Source organism: Lipophrys pholis (assembly GCF_963383615.2).
Source record: "Lipophrys pholis genome assembly, chromosome: 10".
In the NCBI taxonomy this organism is placed as follows: domain Eukaryota; kingdom Metazoa; phylum Chordata; class Actinopteri; order Blenniiformes; family Blenniidae; genus Lipophrys; species Lipophrys pholis.
Window position 1 is genome coordinate 21,192,550 of NC_137640.1, and position 18,703 is coordinate 21,211,252.

General features: G+C 39.3%; 2 protein-coding genes across 4 annotated transcripts in view; both read right to left on the reverse strand.

Moving 5' to 3' along the window:
* The window catches only part of atp13a3 (ATPase 13A3), a 39,010-nt gene extending 32,577 nt beyond the window's left edge, over window positions 1-6,433 (reverse strand). Inside the window, exon 1 of one of the 3 annotated variants that reach the window (XM_080473595.1) lies at window positions 6,162-6,433. The gene's annotated coding sequence lies outside the window, so the exon portion shown is untranslated. The remainder of the gene's footprint in view (window positions 1-6,161) is intronic. The other 2 variants (XM_080473596.1, XM_080473597.1) reach the window with 2 other exon arrangements.
* Window positions 6,434-11,751: 5,318 nt separating this feature from the next.
* Window positions 11,752-17,986, reverse strand: tmem44 (transmembrane protein 44). The gene is made up of 9 exons (XM_080472795.1): window positions 17,494-17,986; window positions 17,334-17,424; window positions 16,132-16,313; window positions 15,735-15,821; window positions 15,462-15,632; window positions 15,193-15,345; window positions 14,857-14,925; window positions 14,615-14,725; window positions 11,752-11,965 (listed from the first exon to the last, which is right to left on the reverse strand). Exons 2-9 carry the CDS (start codon window positions 17,416-17,418, stop codon window positions 11,885-11,887), a joined length of 939 nt encoding a protein of 312 aa, XP_080328921.1. The 5' UTR covers window positions 17,419-17,424; window positions 17,494-17,986; the 3' UTR covers window positions 11,752-11,884.
* Window positions 17,987-18,703: the final 717 nt, after the last annotated feature.

Consider the following 18,703-nt stretch of genomic DNA (forward strand, 5'->3'; position numbering starts at 1 on the left):
GAAGGATGTTTTTGTTCTCGACTTGTTCCAAGTCTGTTCAGCTCCTCAAGGGTTGATCTGGAATAATGAGGTTAATGATCACACCTGACACAACTGCAGAAAGATGAATTTATGTAATGCAGAACTACTCACACAAGAGAAACTCAACCTCAAAACAACTGGATGGAAAATCTAAACTAAAGGAAGAGCAGTAATGAAGTTCAGCCCGTCCAGTTTCTGCTGTAATAAAGTGAAACTGAGTGATCACAGTGCTGTCCGTTTATATCGCCGATGAATTAATATCGTATAGTCTCACAAAGTCACGCATCAACAAGTTGGGAATGTTCTGACTTTGGACGCGGCAGTAATGCTGCTTTTAGCCTGGTGGATGTGTTTTAATTCTTCATATCCTTAGAGAATAACTGATCCTTCAGTAATCTGTAAACTGCTCTGCAGAGTTTCTCCGGGTGTGTGATTGATCAGACGCTGCAAACTCCGCCCCTTTCATGTGAACGCACACACACGGGTCTGGGTTGAACTAGCAAGTTGATAACCTGCTTCGTAGTAACGGTGATCAGGAACACGCGTGTCTGGATCATTCAACCCAGGAAACGGAGAGATCCTGAATATGTTTATCATGGTTTGTAGGACAAACTATTTTTTTTCTGCATGGAGTGTGATCAGCTGTCAGGGGGGGAAAGCCATGATTAAGAGGGATATATTCAGACCAATTCCTGTAACTTGGGTTTGGATTTTTAGACTAAATGAAGCATTGTCAGAGAGGCATTTGGCTGATTTAAATGTCAAAATGTGACAACATAGAACAAACAACTGAAAGAATGATCTTCAATAACAAGAAGTCTGACACAGAGATTAAACTGTGAAAATGAAACGAAAGAGGGGAAAGCTGGGGGAAACTTTAATCCTGAATCAGATCAAAAGTGTTGTAAGTCATACCACATGCTCTTGGATTAAGAATGCCATTGCATTAAAAAATCATGGTGCTTTTACAATTGTGCAGGAGATTTGGGCCCCATTGATGCAACATTTTCAAGTGAAAACTACAAACTTTCAAGGCGTTTTGGGTGTCTGTTTACGCGACGGTGCTCAGTCACAGAAAGCAGCACTTTTTGGAAATGCTCCAGCTCAGTCTCCATGTCAACAGTGAAAACAAAACTTTTCTGAAATGCTGCCAAGGCGCATGCTCGCATATGGTGATAGCAAATAGTTCTGCGCATGCTTGAGAAGGATTCATTCATAATTAATTCTCCAATAAAAGCTACATTTACTACATCACCTGGATCACATGGACACATTTCTTCTTACAAACAACCGATACCGAGTGGGCCAAAACAACAAAGAAAGACAGATTAAAAGAACTTCACTGTTTTTAAAACAATGTTTAATGTTGTTGTGTACACAGGGCTTAAAACATGTTTCAAGATCCAGAGTGAGGATTCTTTTTTGTCTCTCTGGATGTAACATCTGAGAGAATTCTTAGACACCTTTACCATTTGGCAAATAATTTTCAAATTTCATCTTTCTTTATAGGTAACACAGAATGAAATGTATTCCACTTTAAATATTTCCAAATGAGAAAGAGGCAAATTTCAAAATATAACTTGATTCAGTGAGACAGCTCGTGTCAGTCTAAATAATGAAGTGCTGTTTGTTCATGCTGTAAGCTTTGAAAGCAGATTAGTCGTAAATCAAATTAACAAAAAACCTACAATACAGGTGCTCCTAATTTATGGATGACCATGGATAAGATTTTCACCCGCTGCTTCTTGAATTGGCTAAACAACTTTGTAAATAAAAACAAACATAAGAAAAACACAAACATGAAGGGAAATCATTAGGTTGAAAAATGCTCCTCCAAATTGTATTCTTAATGCATTTCATTTTTATTCATTTTATTTCTACAGTACACTGTATTGTAAAATACATTCTTCGCAGGGGCTTTAAAATACTGCATTTCAAAATTAATATTTGAAGTCCTTCAGTAAACAATGGCCTGGTTGGCAAGAGAGCAGCACCACAGCAATCCCACCATTGTATTTAGTTCTTAACATCTCAGCTTTATATGTTCAAATTTGCTCCTAAACTGTTGTTTATTTGTAAAGACTGTGAAATTGTTAGTTTTGTATGACCCTGGTAGGAGTTTAGTAATATCCAGAGATTGTTTATTGAGGCTGTTGTTAGGTCAATATGAGCATGGATAATTATTGTGGCACTCGAGTTAGGACCTGTGATGGCACACCTTATCTGAGGAAACTTACTCATTCTGTTAGGATAACATAACAATTAGCTCTGACTTATATAAGAACTAGTTGTGATGTTGTCGTTCTCGTAACTATTACCCAAAAGGGGACATGTTCAGTGAATCTGTTGTTTGAAGACAAAAATCTGAAAAAAGTCTTAGCAGAGTAGGGCCTAATACTACCAAATCTCCTGAAGTTAAACGATAGCTGCAACTCTATGATCACGACTACAAAACAAAAATTGTTATTAGTTTATACTACAAAGGAATTTATTCATAAAAATAATATGTGCAATAGTTCAAACCATGGTGACCAGCAAACCATGGGATATGATTAAACGAGTCAAGCTATGCCAGCACCGGAAACACTTGTCAGTTACTGTTTTTTTCAAAAAACTTTTAATGGAAAAGGAAGATTAGCTGTCTGCCAATAGTCCACAGGTAGAATGGAGTTTCGAAACAGCACAAGAGAGATGTACAATTTAAAACAAAGGACTATGCAGGCTGTGTGAGAAAAAAAAAGGCCTATAAGCAAACTACTTGAACTATGTGCAACCACAGTCACCTAAATATTTCTGACATTAACCTGCACACTATGACAGCTGCCGCTCCAAGGATGACTGGCGGCAGTTAAATTTCACATTGTTTAACCACTATGAGGCTCCTCCCAAGACACACTTCCACCTTGTTGATGGTAAAAGCCTATATATAGCTGTTTTAAGTTTGTGATTTAAAAACTCCAAATGACTAAATACACCCAATGACAGTTTTGAATAATTAATTATACACTGTGCAATGCTGAGCAGTAATCAACTTGTCTTAACGTTTTAATTTTTCAACCGAGGAAACTGACACTGGAAACACCCTTATTGCTGATAAAAGCCAGCTGAACTGATGCACAAAAACTATGGATGATGTTGTGAAATACATGTTATTATTGTATTTGATACCAAATTATCAGTGTTCTTATGCGCTAAAAAGGATGAAGTGATAGCATGCTTCATTCAGGATCTCAAGCAGCGTCTTACTTCCAAGTGTCGTGCTATGCAAAGACTTCAGAGTCGTCGGTACAATCTTCAAATCAATAGAGCATTTCTATTCTCAGGTTGGCATTGCTCTGTTGAATCTTACAGTTGTTTCTCTTTAGTGTTCTCATGCTGACTGATGGAGCACACTGGTCTGTCCTGGTCTCATTGAAGGCAAACTGCAACACCAGGACAAGAAAGATCAGTTTCTCTATTGCACTGCTCTGAGAATGCCACACCAAACAGAGCTGGCCTGCTGCAATGACTTTGACCATGTCAGGATATTTCTCATACCCATTCAGAATAAACACTGGCAGGCCTTCCATTACAGGCAGATAACTTTGAGCTCACCTGTGAAAAGTCTTGAGGCACTGGTTCAAAGGCTGGAAAAATATTGGCGCCCTATGCCTTAAACTGAGACTACCCTGCGTTCCAAGGTCCAGTTGAAACATTGAACTTGAACATAACATCTGAATTTGACATTGATCAAAGTCTGCATTAGGGCTGTCACTAGATCAAGTTCAAACTAGTTTAAAAGTTACCTTTAATTTCAACATACATTGAAACGAGACATCACGATAGTCCCTCTATTGGGAGTATCACAGGGAAAAAACTACCAAAATGTCCAAAGCCCCCATAAAGACATTTACAGGTAATTACAGTTTGAACATTACCTGTTCACCTCAAGTCTGAAGAATTGCTCAAAATTCAGAGGAAGAGTGACAGCCCTGGCCTGCATCGGTCATACGACTCTTATCGAACCGCAATGCTGGTCCGGTATTTCACGGTTTTAACTGCAGGATTTAACGGCCTGAGCTGAGTGACCCATTCAGGTACGTCACGTAACACGTGTCCGTGCTAGAAGCTACATGCGAATGAGCACTGAATGTGCAGCAATAAATGCATGTGTGTGGAAAATCATTCCATCCAACCAAAAACTGATTCTAATTTAAAGCCAAGTAAAGTCATTTATCTTACCGTGCCTCTGATGAAAGACAAGTGAGATTAAATACAAGTCAATGCCACCATCTCTATTGACTGATGAGTAGAAAAGAAAGATAATGATTCTAATTATCCTTAGCTTATCTATATGCATCATGCTTTTGCGACACAAAGACGACATTTTTCAATTAATAGCTATTGGATGATAACCATATATGGCTAAACACCAACATTTATGAAAAGTTAGGGATCTGAGACTGCCAGCTCTGCTGTAGGACAAAAAGTGAACAACAGCCAGGAGTCGGAAGTGATCCAATCCACTTGGACAACATGCACCCTGAAGCAATGTGAGCGCAACACTGTGCCTCTAGATTAAGAAATATTTACTGAGTGTACAAAAACAAAGTCTTCAAAATGGGCAATGTTTGATCCAACAAACTTAAGATAATATCTGATGGAGACCTTGCTAGTGCACTTTCTGCTAATGTTTGCCCAAAAGATTGTGGAAAGTTCAGAGTCCGACCCTAAAACAGAAAATCTGGAGCAAAACTTGAACAGTAGGGACCAAGATGAACAAGGCCATAGGCAGTGCAATGATTTGTGTAAAAGATGAAATCTCTCCATCAAAATGAAGACGGATAACAGTTTGTTTGTGAAATGACACCATTCTACATGAGTAAATGTGCTTATCTCATCAACCACAGTCCTCTATAATCGGTGAGGCAGTTCAGTCACTAACCTGACTGATCAGTTTATCACACTTTGCCTATCTTTGAGGATTTTACACAACTCCTTGCTGCCTTTGGCTGTGACCCTGCACACATTCCACTGTTTAATGCTGCATATTATAAACACGGCATGTAGTTGAGTCATGTGTGACTCTTAAGGATCATGGGATCATGCAAACGTTTAGATTGTGAGAAGAGTAAAGTGTGCCAGGCATTGATTGACTTACGCCTTACACTACAAGCAATATACATACATTTCCAGTGTATTCACACCAATGACTCCGCTTCTCCATTCAGAAAATGTGACTTCCACGGTGACTGATATCAACAAGCACTTTAAACGGTCCAAAAGAATTCCGTGTGAAAGGGTTTGTATGTATCCCGTGATTCTGCTAACTCTTTATATAATTTAAACAAACAGGTAAAACGGGTAGACCTTCAGCTCGTTCAAGGCTGACTAGAATGAAAGCAGATCATCGAGGCAGGTGTTTGGGGGAAATGCGGCTGACAGAAAAGGGGTGTGTTGGCCAAGCGACCTATAACTTTTAATATAAAAAGCAATGGCTGTGCAACGATAGGTACAAAAAAACAGCGACTATTACTTAATTATTATTGTATTAATTAAAAAGAATTACGATCCAAAAGACCTAATGACTGCACAACTTCTGTTTGCGTCCAGGCGCCGATATGAGAAGGTGAACATGAAGCTCTCTGCTCGGGCTTATCTCTCATTGACTGACGTTACAGCACAATAATAACAATGAATAGTGCTACGGGAGGTATTTCTGACAACTAGTCGTGGTTAGAAATGCTGGGCAGCTCGGTGAAGTGCTTACACGGGCAGGTGAGAAGACATGGCTGGACGTGTGTGTGTGTGTGTGTGCTAAGTGGCTAAGGCTAGTCAAGCTTCATTGTTAGCCCGCTACTAAGTGACGAGCTTTACAACAACGTCCGTGTGTCTCCGGTCTCTGCTTTCTATTTCACCCAGTCCTCAAGTCAAACGGTGTTTCACGGAACAACCCTCGGGTTGAGTTTTAGTAAATAAGAGGGTGACGTCCCCACACGCTCGCAAGCTTCAGCTAACGTTACCGCTTAGCAGTTAGCCGCGCTCCGGTAGCCACTGACACATGGGTGACGATGATGATGATGATGATGATGATGATGGTGACAGCGGAGAAGAAGAAGAAGGCTTAAACCGCAAAGACATGTCCAGAGTAACACACTCACCCAGAACCACCTGGACAAGCCGAAGATCACCTTCGAGTCATGGTGGCGACGGAGCAGCTGTTATCTGAAGGAAAACGTCGTTGAAGCGAGAGGCGGTCCGAGTTGGAGAGAAAAATGTTGTCGCGGCAGATCGCAGTGTGTTGACAGCTCCGCGGGACGGACCGAGTACTACTACTGCCTGCCGCCGCCGCTGCTGCTGCTGCTGCTATACAGCGTGAACTGGACTGAACTGGCTATCTGACTGACTGACTGACTGCAGGAAGTGACACGGCGTGACATCACCAGGCTCCACGCAGCGCGACAGCACGCGCACACGGGCGCGCACACGCAAACACACGCTTGTCTGATTAGAGCTGTTGATTATTTGTAGTGTATCTGGAGCTATACAGTTAGAAGATTAGAGAAAAAAAGAAAAGGTTGTGGGTAGTGTCAAAGCTGCAAGTTGTGGGCTTAAGGAGCTGCCCAATGTCAAGAATGATTATCTGCCACGTTTAAGATAAGATTTATTCATCCCACATGGGAAAATTCAGTCATTACAGCAGCTCCACATTGCACAAACACTCGAAGACAATCAGAATAGTTGCATACAAGAGAATTGTCGATATATATATATCAATAGATAATTAGATCATATGTATGTTTCATATATACACATGGAAGTACAGGGAAAGTATTGGGGAAAATATTCATTGTTGTAGTGATATTTACAATATTCACAGTATTCACTGATCAGCAGTTAATATATTTAGCTGTGGAGGCACAGGTGTTATAGTCATAATGTCTGAGGTAGACTGGCTGACTCTCATTCAACAGGTCTGAAGGAACTGATGCTGAGGGATGAGTCGGTCAGTCCCTAACACAAAACAAAGTATGTATAGTACTCTGTGTGGTGATACTTTCATGGAAAGAAAGACTGTCTTCCCATTTTTAGTTCTAACTTATATATTCAAAGTTTATCTTTGAAGATGACATAATAAACGTGGAGCTTAGTTTTTTGCAAACCTGCAGTTGCCTGTTTTAGTTTTTACTCGTGCATCATTCCTCCATGAGGTTTTTCTCCAACCACAGACACTTTTAGCTCTGACTGGAGCAATGGCATCAATGATGTTTATAACTTCAGAGCTGCAGTTATCTACAAGGTCATTGACAGGAGCTGGAGGAAGAGCTGACACGCTAGTGAACATCTGTGCAAAGAATTTTGGCGTTTTCATCAATGCGACGTTTTCTGATCAACTCTGTTTTACTTCTGCTGCAGTCAGCAGAGATGGAGATTTTGAATAAAACAAAGTCATGATCAGAAGCAGCCACATTCTTCACCACAACCTCAGAAATGTTTTGGCCTTTGGAAAAAACCAAGTCTAAAATGTGTTCCTTCCTTGTTGCGTAGAATTTGTCACATGCATCAATAGATGCTGTTTGTTTTCATTTAACCAGGTTTCTGTTAAAAACTTGAAGTCCATTTTTTCCTCAGCAATAAGAGCATTGATTGAAAGTGACTTGCCTGCCAGACCCAACATTTAATAAACCAATGTGTAGTATATTATGGTCATTACTAGATTCACACTGAAGTCAGATTAGATAGAGCAACTGTGTTTATTTTTACGGCTAGGCTTTTGACCTGTTCACCATTCCACAGGCTATTTGAAAGCACAAGTATAAAGTGGCATGGGGTCCCTCTCATCTCTGATGGATGCTGGCTATGACTTTGGGTATTAAATAACTCCTCTGTCTCACTAAGCTTCAGTGTCGCTGGTCTAACAAGCTGGTTTGCTGGATCCTTGACCACCACAGACATCTTTCTCACTCTCTGGGTGATCTGAAGCGAAGGATTGCAGGAGGACAGAGGGATGGAGGCTGTTTCCTTGTTTCCACTGTTGAGCTTGGTGCCTATTGTCAGGCTCCTAGTATGAGTGAGTTATCCCAAGGGCGTGATGTAGGTTGACGATGACCCGTCTGGACTTATTTGTATGAACCCCATCAGGTTTGAAGTAGTCCTTAAAGTTCCAATGGATGTTGAAGTTGTCAATAAACTTTACCCCATAAATCCCATGCCTCAGCAGCTATTTCAGTCACATTAACTGTTACAATATGTCTTCCCTGTCGGCTGACTCATCCACCACACCCACTACCATGAGATGTTAGCAAAGGAAGGATGGGGCAACAAGTATGGCACATTTCTTTGGTTTGGTATGTACATAAGACTATGCAGTCTTTGTCTAGATACAATTGAATGAAACAGAATAGAATGATGATACAGTGGTTGAATGGGTACACGCCACATGGGGAAAAATGACCTTAATATCAGAGTCTCTGTTCAAGAGGTTACAGCCTGGTGGTTTAAGAATGGTTTAAAAAAAAAAAAAAAGAAGAATATTAACCATTCCAAAATGTTGTTTTGACTGAATTCTGATCACTTGTATTGAGACAAAAAAGGCGCCAAGTCAAAATTAGTATAAAGTTTCTAAATGAACGAACGAACGAACGAACGAACGAACGAACGAACGAACGAACGAACGAACGAACGAACGAATGAGCAGTCCTGTGCAAAATTGGACAAATAGGAGCATCTTGATCCAAGGTTTAGGTTTTACTGCCAAAAAGCACGACCACCACTGTGTTTCAGCCTGCATTTTGCAACAACCACAACATGGTGGTCAGCGCATTTGACTAATCTCGAAGAAACATGAGGTGGGAGCAGAGCAGAGAGATAAGATGGAGCCAGTCCATTGATTTATGGTGATTTATAGGTAAACAATACAATCTTGATCTGAACTCAAAACGCAGGAATTCTGGGGCGACGTGTCCTCTTAGATCTCCACTTTGTACTTTGGTTTCGCAGGTTTTCTGTTGTTTTTTTTTTTTTTTTGCAAATGTATGCTTTTTGTTCTTCCACTTGCTCCTCTCATTATTTTTACATAGCTCTACAAGGAGAATTTTTTTTCTAGAAATAGTGGTGTTGACACAAACTTCCTTAGTGGAACTGATAAGGGGAACAAAACTTTACTTCGGGACACAGTGCATTTTCCAGCCACAGGCCATCTGCCTGATGAGTGCTTTCATTCAGTTTCCACAAACACAGGCATATTTTTCAACAACCCAATGTCATTCGAACCGCCAAATTCTGCCAGCTGCAAGGACTGTGATAAAATGGCTGAAAAGGTAAAACGACTTGAAAAGAAGGTTGTGAAATACATGAAAGTGAGTCTATTTACTCTGTAGAAGCTCCGACTGTTTATATTGGCTTTGCAAAATTTTTTTTGCCATTTGAACTTTTCCACATTTTGTCACCTTACAGCCACGAATGTACATTTCTTTTTATGGGTATCTTATGTGATAAAGCAACACAACGTGTCGCATAATTGTGAAGTGGAAGGAAAATGATACATGGCTCTCAATTAATTTATTTTTCTTACAATTAAACAACTAAAAAGTTCAAGGTGTGTGAATAACTTTGCAAACCGCTGTACATGGAGGAAATATAAATGGACAGATTATATTGTGTGAGATTATGTGGTATTCTGATGGCGAGCATCCCAACATGGACCTGGCAGGAGCTCAGAGGACTGAACATCACCAAGACCAAGCAGACAGTGTAGGATTTCGTAAGGGCGAGGATATACCGCACACCAGTGATAAATGCGGCAAGTAACTGATCAGAATATGCTTTTAATACAGAACTTGTGACATGCAGAATGAATTAAGAATGATTTAAATCAATGATCAAACTTTTGGCACCAGATGTGGCTGCAAACCATAATTTTTCAATATTCCTTCAGAAAATGCCCATCTTACATTTTAGTCAAATCTTCAGTACGGTGACAATATATAACACTGAGTAATTATTCCATAATAAATATGTGTATTTTGTAAATAATCATCTATTTCTGGACTGGGCTGTCAAAGTAAGTTGGAGTACCTGGAGCAAACCTCCCAGTGAAATTTTGCCTGCATCCTCAAGTGGCAAACAGGACATTATTCAGTCTTCCTATGGTGTCAGAGTCACAGGAAAACTGTTTTGTACATAATGTCATTTCAGTCAAGAGCTATTTTCACAACATTCATGATTGTATAATCTTACAGGGAGAGTTATTCAGTAACAGACTGTTTTCTTGAATAACCATTTAGTGTCGGAATCATACTTCACTTATTACCTAACTTTTGGCAGGTTAACCTTTTCCTCCTCCTCGTCTTCAACTAGCAAGTTCAATAAAAAAAAAGGTCATTGCCGCTCAGAGCGTCCAGCATCTTCCATGTCCTCTGTAAGGGAATGATCTGTGACGCGCTGGCCAAGAAAAACAAGCAGGCCTGTTCCCCACTGCAGCTTCAGATGTGCTAATCCAGGCCTTCATCACTTTTGCAAACAGAATTCCACCTTTTTTTGTGAGACACAGTTTGTTATGGTTTGTCCTGATCACAGAAGGGACAAAGCTGAGGCCCATAGATCGAGCAATGCCAGCTCAGCATTTGTCATGGGATCAGACCACTAAAGCAACTTGTGTTTTGGTCCATTTCCAAGATGTGGGAACGGTTTAAGTTCTGTGTTCTAGAGTCAAACAGACAACTGAATTAAAAAAGTAATGTGCTATTTGAGCGGTGGTTTTTGCCACTATATATGTAATGTTTGATCTTATTGATATTTCAGGGATTTGGAAACGGCACTCATGGGTTATGTAACATCCAGTAGTAACAAGAGGACAGCCATTAGGAAGGGAGGAACACTGAATAGTTAACCACTGTGGCTCTAGTAAGCGCACCACAAATCAAACTGTTGAGGTACACACACATCTCACAATACAGCATATAGCACTGACTGAAGTAAAAGAATGGTAAAGAACACTTAAGATTATACAGAAAATAATCAAACATGTTGAAAGCGCTCATTTGCCAAACAATAGCTGCAATAGTCAACTAGAGAATACTCATTTTAAATTACTCAAACTAGATATATCTCATTACACATGATGGAAAAATAACATAGTATACATTTATTATTGCAAAAGTATTCTTTGCCGAGTAATTCACACAAGGAGGAAGGCATCAAGCAACAAGAATATCTCCTGCTTGTATCAGCAATTGCTTTGTTACATCTTATTAGTTGTTTCCCAGTCATTTTTCTCCGACATGTCACTTGAGGAAATGTAACAGGGAGGAGTAAAATGTGGTTCATGACTATTCTCTAATCGGAGTATTGTTTTGTTATCAGACCTTAGGAAGTCCCTTTAGTTTAAAAGTCCTGGTATGTTGCTCTTGCCAATAGTTGTGAAGCCCAAGAGCAGGCAGATGAACAGAAGTCCACTGAATAATGGAGAGGAGAGAGAAATCCTGGCCGTCTAGTCTGGTGCTTATCTGCTCTGCCATCCCATTTCCCAGTCCTGCCCTGATAACCGAAGTTGACCAGCAAAATACAGGATATGACCTAATGGCCTTCAATGGCAGCTGGGGAGTAATACTGTTTTATTATGGAAAGTGTTCTTTGTCAACCTTTATTTTACAGCCTCGTTCCTCGGATGCCTTCGGCTTTGTCTTCTTTCACTAGTTGGAGACAAAACTGAACAACAACAAATTTGCATAGCAAAAACAAAAGTGGTAACGGAGCAGAGTTTACACTTTTTTATTCATATACAAAGTATCACATCCCATGTATATGAAGGAGCTTTCATCAAACTTGCAGCAGAGCCGTCCTTTGCCGTGGCCAACTAAGATGCCTGTTTTGGGTGTACCAGTCACTCTCGCTCAGAAAACTCATGCCCCTGCTCTTTTGGCACTGGTTCTCTCCATTGTGCATTTGCTGCTTCAATGTCCCACTGGAAAAATTACAAAAATGTTAACAGGTCAAAGTATTACTTCACACATGATCAGCAGAATAAGACAGACATAAAAATTAAAAAAGGCCATGCGACGCTTACGCACGGGTCAAGATGTCACAGCGGAACGAACGGAGACAATATTTTAATTGTTTAATTGAAAAGCCTTGATGTTAAAATTGCCCTGAAGGTTTTGCTTGGAAGTTCTGTGTGTGAGTACAGACTGAAGACCTACAACAGAAAAGGTTAAGCATTGTTCACACAGTTAAATTCCTGGCCTGCACACATCATGCAAGAGACCATAAACATCTCTCAAAATAGCAGAGGGGAGCACTGGCCTCCTATAGACAAGGCAACCATTTAGCACTACTTCCTAGGCAGACAGGCCCAACCCAGCATCAGGTCTTTAATCAAAAATCCTTCACAACAGAACAATCGGCCCACATGAAAATAAAGAAAAAACAAAACTAAAACCATTCCACCGGTCGTAGTTGCTCTCATCCTGAGCAAAGAATCAGCATTCAGCGGAAATGTACAAGATACACATCGCAAGTTGCTTACTGCAGTGACTGTTCATTATGTCCCCAAAACTTGTCTCATCAGAAAGACAATCAAGCAACACAAAAGGATTTTTTTTAATGTTTTTTTTATTTCAGTTTCTAGATATTAAATTTGGAGGTGGCATGCAATAAAAGTACAAAATTGACCTAAGACACAGTTTTACTGTCAGACTTGCTTTCTCTAGGTGTGTGTGTGTGTGTGTGTCAAGGATTAAATATTAGACAGAGTTAATCTGTTAAAAAAAAATAAGTTAAAAGAACATAGTTAGAATTTTTTACTTGGTTGCATAATGTAAGAGTTTTTGCTCATGACTGATCAGCAATGAAGTTTAGAGGGTTTTTTTTCCCAGATGTGTAGACTGTTCCACCCAAAACCATATTTACTAACCAGTGCTCTATGTAATCACTAACAGGCGTCCATCAACCAATGATAGCCGATACGTCATTGAACTGAAGAATCAGAGCCACATTTTAAGACTATACAATCCAAAATGCACCACGTAAATACATTTTTACATCTTTGATAAGCTCTTGCCTCTCACATACATCAACTGTGCTAAAGCCATTACCATCGCTTGCTTTTTCCTGTTTGGTGAACAATATTCACCTGCAATTGTTTGTGCACCATTTGCCTTTGTTTCTGATTAAATGACATCCTCCGCAGCGCCACAGTCAGGGTGTTTCTAAAAGGTCGTGACAGGCATCAGAGTCTCCGAATAACCATTTGTAATTTTACTCCATTTGAAAACTTTTACAGGTTTGTATGAATGTGAAGTTGTCTAAGAAAAGATTTGTATAAAAGAAAATAATAAAAATTATGAAGAAAAAAAACGTAGAGTTTTACTAACCTGAATTTTTCCCACCAATATGCACACACATATCTTTCTATAGACTTTTACTCATCAGTTCTACAAGAACATGCTGACTATCATTTTCTAACATGAACCTCAGATGGCTGTCTTCTGACTTACTTCCCCCAGAGTCACATGTGAAAAGCATTGCCGGTCGCAGCAACGCAAGTGTTCTCCTGACCATTGCTTCTTCTGACGAGTGAATTTAATATGTGACAAACAAAATGTAACTTTTGTTTGCAGCATGATCATTTAAAATCTTTTTATGATGAAAATAATTTAGACACTAATAATAAAAGACAGAAAACACAACACAGACACGTTATATAATCTTCAGTTAGTGAATCATTTTTCAGACACCTTCTGAGACAATTTCCCAATTAATTCAGAACTTCAAGGTTACGTTGTGCCGACACAACCTGTTACACAGCTTTCCGTTAAAGGGAGCAACTCGGGCACATTGGAAGCTTTTCATACAGGATGACAACACCAGGGTAAAACATTTCTAACTTTCTGAGGAGCCAAATAGACATGGAGTGAATCGACATACTGTCACCACCTAGTGGTGGTGTTTAAAAAGTACAATGTTCAATAGTGAACTTTGTTTTGGAGATCACTGGTGAAAAGTGTCTTTACCCGTTTTTCTCAGGACTGGAAAGCAAATTTGATGACTTTCAAAATTCTTTCACTCATTACAGTGTCAACAGAAAATGCAACGCTAATAATTATGTTTGAGATATTCAGTGAATTCTGCTGCATAGAACCATGATATCTTATTTATTTGCATTAAGAGAATTAACAAAACATCCATCTTCTTCTCCCACATTGTCCATGTTGGAGTTGCAACAACTAAAAATGATCTCAGTTACTATTAATCAAAAAAATGTGGTACACTCCAAAGAGCTTAACTATCAATAGAAATCTGACAGAGACACAACCACAACAATGAGGCTGTTAACGGTCTGATTTACTCATTAATGTAAGAAGCAAGAGTTTTGATTGTGATAGGGAACATATCAAACTACACAGCTGGACACCAGCAACACCATTATCAGTTTTCTTGTTTGGCCATTACATGCGGGTATGGTTCATACACAATATTGTGTCTTTGGCCATAGTTTCCCACAGATGTCACGTTTGCATTAATTTAACAATGGCTGTCAATGTATTGCACTGGGATATAATGAATGAGGATGTAAAATTGAAGTGTCAAAAAAATTATTTTTCAACAAACCAACCTCCAGATTAGAGCTGACAGGCGAGGAGTCCCAGGATGTATCTGTGGAAGAGAAGCTGTCAGATGTGGTCATCTGCCTCGTCCTGCTGAGAGGCCTGAACTCCACCTCCTCCTTAAAACAAGGTAATGGGCAAAAACAAGTTCTTTGTAACAACAACAACTTGTTGATCGAAAAATAAATAAAAAAATACACACGTCATACATGTAGAGTAGTTGAAAGCATGCGTTGTGGTCTTTGCTTACTTTTTTTAATGATTGAACACTAACATCCATATAGAGGCCCATCGCAGTAGTTTTCTGGATGTGTTTTGTCTTTGAATAAAAGAATAATTGCATTCAAGCTTCAGTGTTGAATTTTTATTGTCATATATATATTGAACAGGTGATAAAATCATTCCTTTACATGTTTTCCATTTATTTAAGATGCCACATTCTAATAGGTTAATGAAGGGTTCAGTCACTAGAGACTTCAGTATTGTGAGTCCCATATGAAAATTAAAATGGTATTTATTTATTCAAAATCTCTTAATTACTTTGGTGATAAACTCATTCAGGCAACTGTGGAATAGATGTACTTACTTTGGTTTGCATTGGTGAGAGTATGGGCCATTTTCTACTTCTCTCCATGGCAATGGCATCCTCAACAACAATTTCTGAGCAACTCTCTGTGTCTGAAGAAAACATCACAGATTGCACACGGTCCTTACTCTTGCGCCATTGAAAGACTAATATCTAGAATTGCTGGGTTAAAGACAAACCAATCACAACACAGTCAAATACAATCAAGCAAGTGAATTAGATCTACCAGTATTCACGCAGAGTGGTCACACTGTACTGAAGAAGGATACCAGAAGTTCCAGGACAACAACGCCTACTGATGACAGAAGCCATGGCATGACCCTTAGAAGAAACTCCTTCTGTGTGTCATAGAGAAGGATGGCAGCAGTGTAGAGGCCGCCGGCCAGTAAGGACACCAGTACTGACGAAATGTTTGTGTCCATCCACAATAGTCCCTTGTACTAAAATAAATGACAAATATAATGATTAAAATAATGATCCACGAGAAACAGTTCCATCGTATTGAGAGCATTTGACACTATATTGATTTGTGTGATACTTACCGCTTTACAGAGTGCCGGGAACCTGGAAGTACAGGAAATGACAGAGGACAGCAGCCCAAGGATGTAGCCCAGGACTTCAGTGCTGTCCTGTCGAAGAACAGTTTTTAGCTGCAATAATGTCCAATGCAATGCAAATATGTGAGATTTAAAAAAAAAAAAAAAAAAAAGATTGTACTGAAAGCCATCAATATGATTCTGCAATGCAGAAACCAATAATGGGAACGAGAAATTATGCATAGGTAAATAGCAGAAGGCCTAGCACAGCAGAGGACATGCAATCGCTGAATATAACTTAAGAGCAAATATTAAAAAAAATATATCTTTTTCTGCACTACCAATTTAATATCAGCACTTTGCACAACTCAGTATATGTAGTCATAAGTTTGTCCAAGAACACCATTAAAGGACTCCAAGAGGAGACTTGGACGGGGGCATGGAGCAAATTCCTTCCTCCAACAGGCCTGAACTCTTTGCTGTGAGATAACCCGGACTTCAGAAAACCGCTTCCAAACACCATCATCCCTGACAGTGCAAGCAGATGCCGTCTCCTCCACCTCTTCATCATCCTCTGCCTCCTTTCTGAGGGAAGCAAAGGCAGAAATGGAATAGAAAACATTTGAATGCGTTTTCAGTTCATCCAAGTGGTGTTCTGACAAGCTCCAGACGATTTTAACTAAAAGGTCTGTCCAGTGATAAACACTTGTGCAACCTTACTGTAGGTCTGTTGAGCTTTTACCATTTACAGGTGTTCTCCAATGATGTGCAATTAATTAAAAATTAATTGTTTTGTCATTTGCAAGCATGTTTCTAAATTTCAATATGAATAATTATAGACTGTTTTAAAAAAGGGTATTGATCCTAAAAAAAAATTATATTATACACTTTCTGGATGGTATTACTGGAATTAGGACAAATACAAAAAATAAAGTGTAAACCCCCCAAATGGGCAAGTTTGACTGATAGAATAAATTCATGAAGCAGTGCAACAGAGTGAAAAGTTTTTACAGAAAATGTTAATAAATTAATGACACATTTATATTATTTAAGTCCAATGTTAGTTAACTAATGCCACATTTACCTATTTAATGGTGTACTTAATTAATTTAGGCACATTTAGTCCTCCATAGGAATCAGTTTCCTTTGTTGAATTTGCCAGTTGCTGCTCCTCAGAGCCCATCCATCTTATATTTATTTGTAAATCCGAAATTTACGCAAGTTTCTCTGATTGAAATTGAGCGGGTGTCTAATTTAAAATGACGTTTAAGACTAGCGCCCCCACGCTTCAATGGTAAGAAGAAGAATTGCATGTAGGCCGGCAACTTTATTAAAGTGAGAGAGTGATTATTCGCCCTCATGCGCAAATCTTAAATTGAAAATCGCCTAATTTTTCCACATGCATGACAAAATTAAAAACAAGCACAAAACAAAAAAGGAAATCCATATGAATAAAATGCATTTTGCTAATATTTTAAGACCCCCCCAAAAAAAAAAATATATAAAAAAAAAAAAAATCGCAAATTATATTTTCAGGGGGGCTCATGTCTAATTATGAAGAGATCTGTGTTATCTTAGCAACAAATTACATTAGAGTAAACTCGCCTGCTTTTGAGTTGAAGCACAAGGAGAAGGAGACGCAGCACACCATGCAATGCAGAGCGTCCACGGCTGCAGCGAAAGCAGCCATTGAAACCTGCAGAGGGACGGGACTGAGTTAAAACATCACAAACGCACTTCATTGCTCTTAATACAAGCGGGTTACCTGAAGATAGAGGTCTCTGGACAGGGTGGCTCCGACTGTGCTGCAAACATTCCCGAGGAAGGAGTAGAAAACAATAAGGACTTCCCCGGAATACCGTCCCCGAAACTTGCACCTTTGACGCAAATCCCTTTAAATAGTTCACGATGGTTGAATGAGAGTTTGTTCTCTCATTTCCAGGGACACACATTGCGCAGTGTGAAGCTACTCACAGCAGAGACGACAGAAGCAAAAGCAGTGCAGAAGTCAAGGCGAGACCGAGGGGGACACAAACTTTGTCTGCGTCCAGGGAGCTGGCTGCTTTCACCAAGAAGACAGCCACACTGGTCCAGGTATTGTTAAAGTTCTCCATCCATATACGTCTTTCCATTGCAAGTGCAGATTTTTAATTTTTTTTCCCACCCGCTGTTTTTACAGAAAGTACTTAACCCATTTAATCGAGGGACGACCGTCTCGTGTCAGACGTCCAGCAGCCTGCTGGAGGCGCGTTTATATGGGAGGTAGAAGTTGAGACACACCTGGAAGGAGGCAGCATGCACGGCTGCAGGTGCATCTAAGAAAAGATAGAACGTTTACTCCTATAAAACAACGTTTACTGAAGATTTCAGGAATTTCATTATGATCTTGATTGAATACAATTTAGCTATGTAGTCATATAAAATCTAATATTTTGAGATGTTTTGGTTTTGATGAACGCGCTGGATTTGTTTGTGGTGAATCTTGAACGCATGCAAGTTTCATTGAATTGAATTAAGGAGAATATTTGTTTTTTTTAAGCAGATGCAGCTGGAAATGTATAGGAAATACTACACGAAGTCTACTTTGGGGTATTTTCAGGGGGGGATCATTCACTGTTTGAGGCTTTGGAACATACAGATTTTAGGCAAACAAGAATGTCTATTTCCCATATGCATAAACGTATAAAAGGTTGACACCTACACCAGTAGTCCTAAACACCTTAGGTGGCTTTAAACCACCTAGGAATTTAAAATATGATGGACTAACACAGAATAGCATTTTATTGCCCCTTTGCACAAAATTACTTTGTTTCAGCACAAACATGAAATTGAACAAATTTACTTATATGCAGTTTAAAAAGCTGAAAAGTAATAACAGAATGTGACCGATGACATTGATATCTGAGCAATTAAAAACAAAAAGCAAATCTAATATTTTAATTATATATTTTTAAATTGCACAATAGCCATGAATA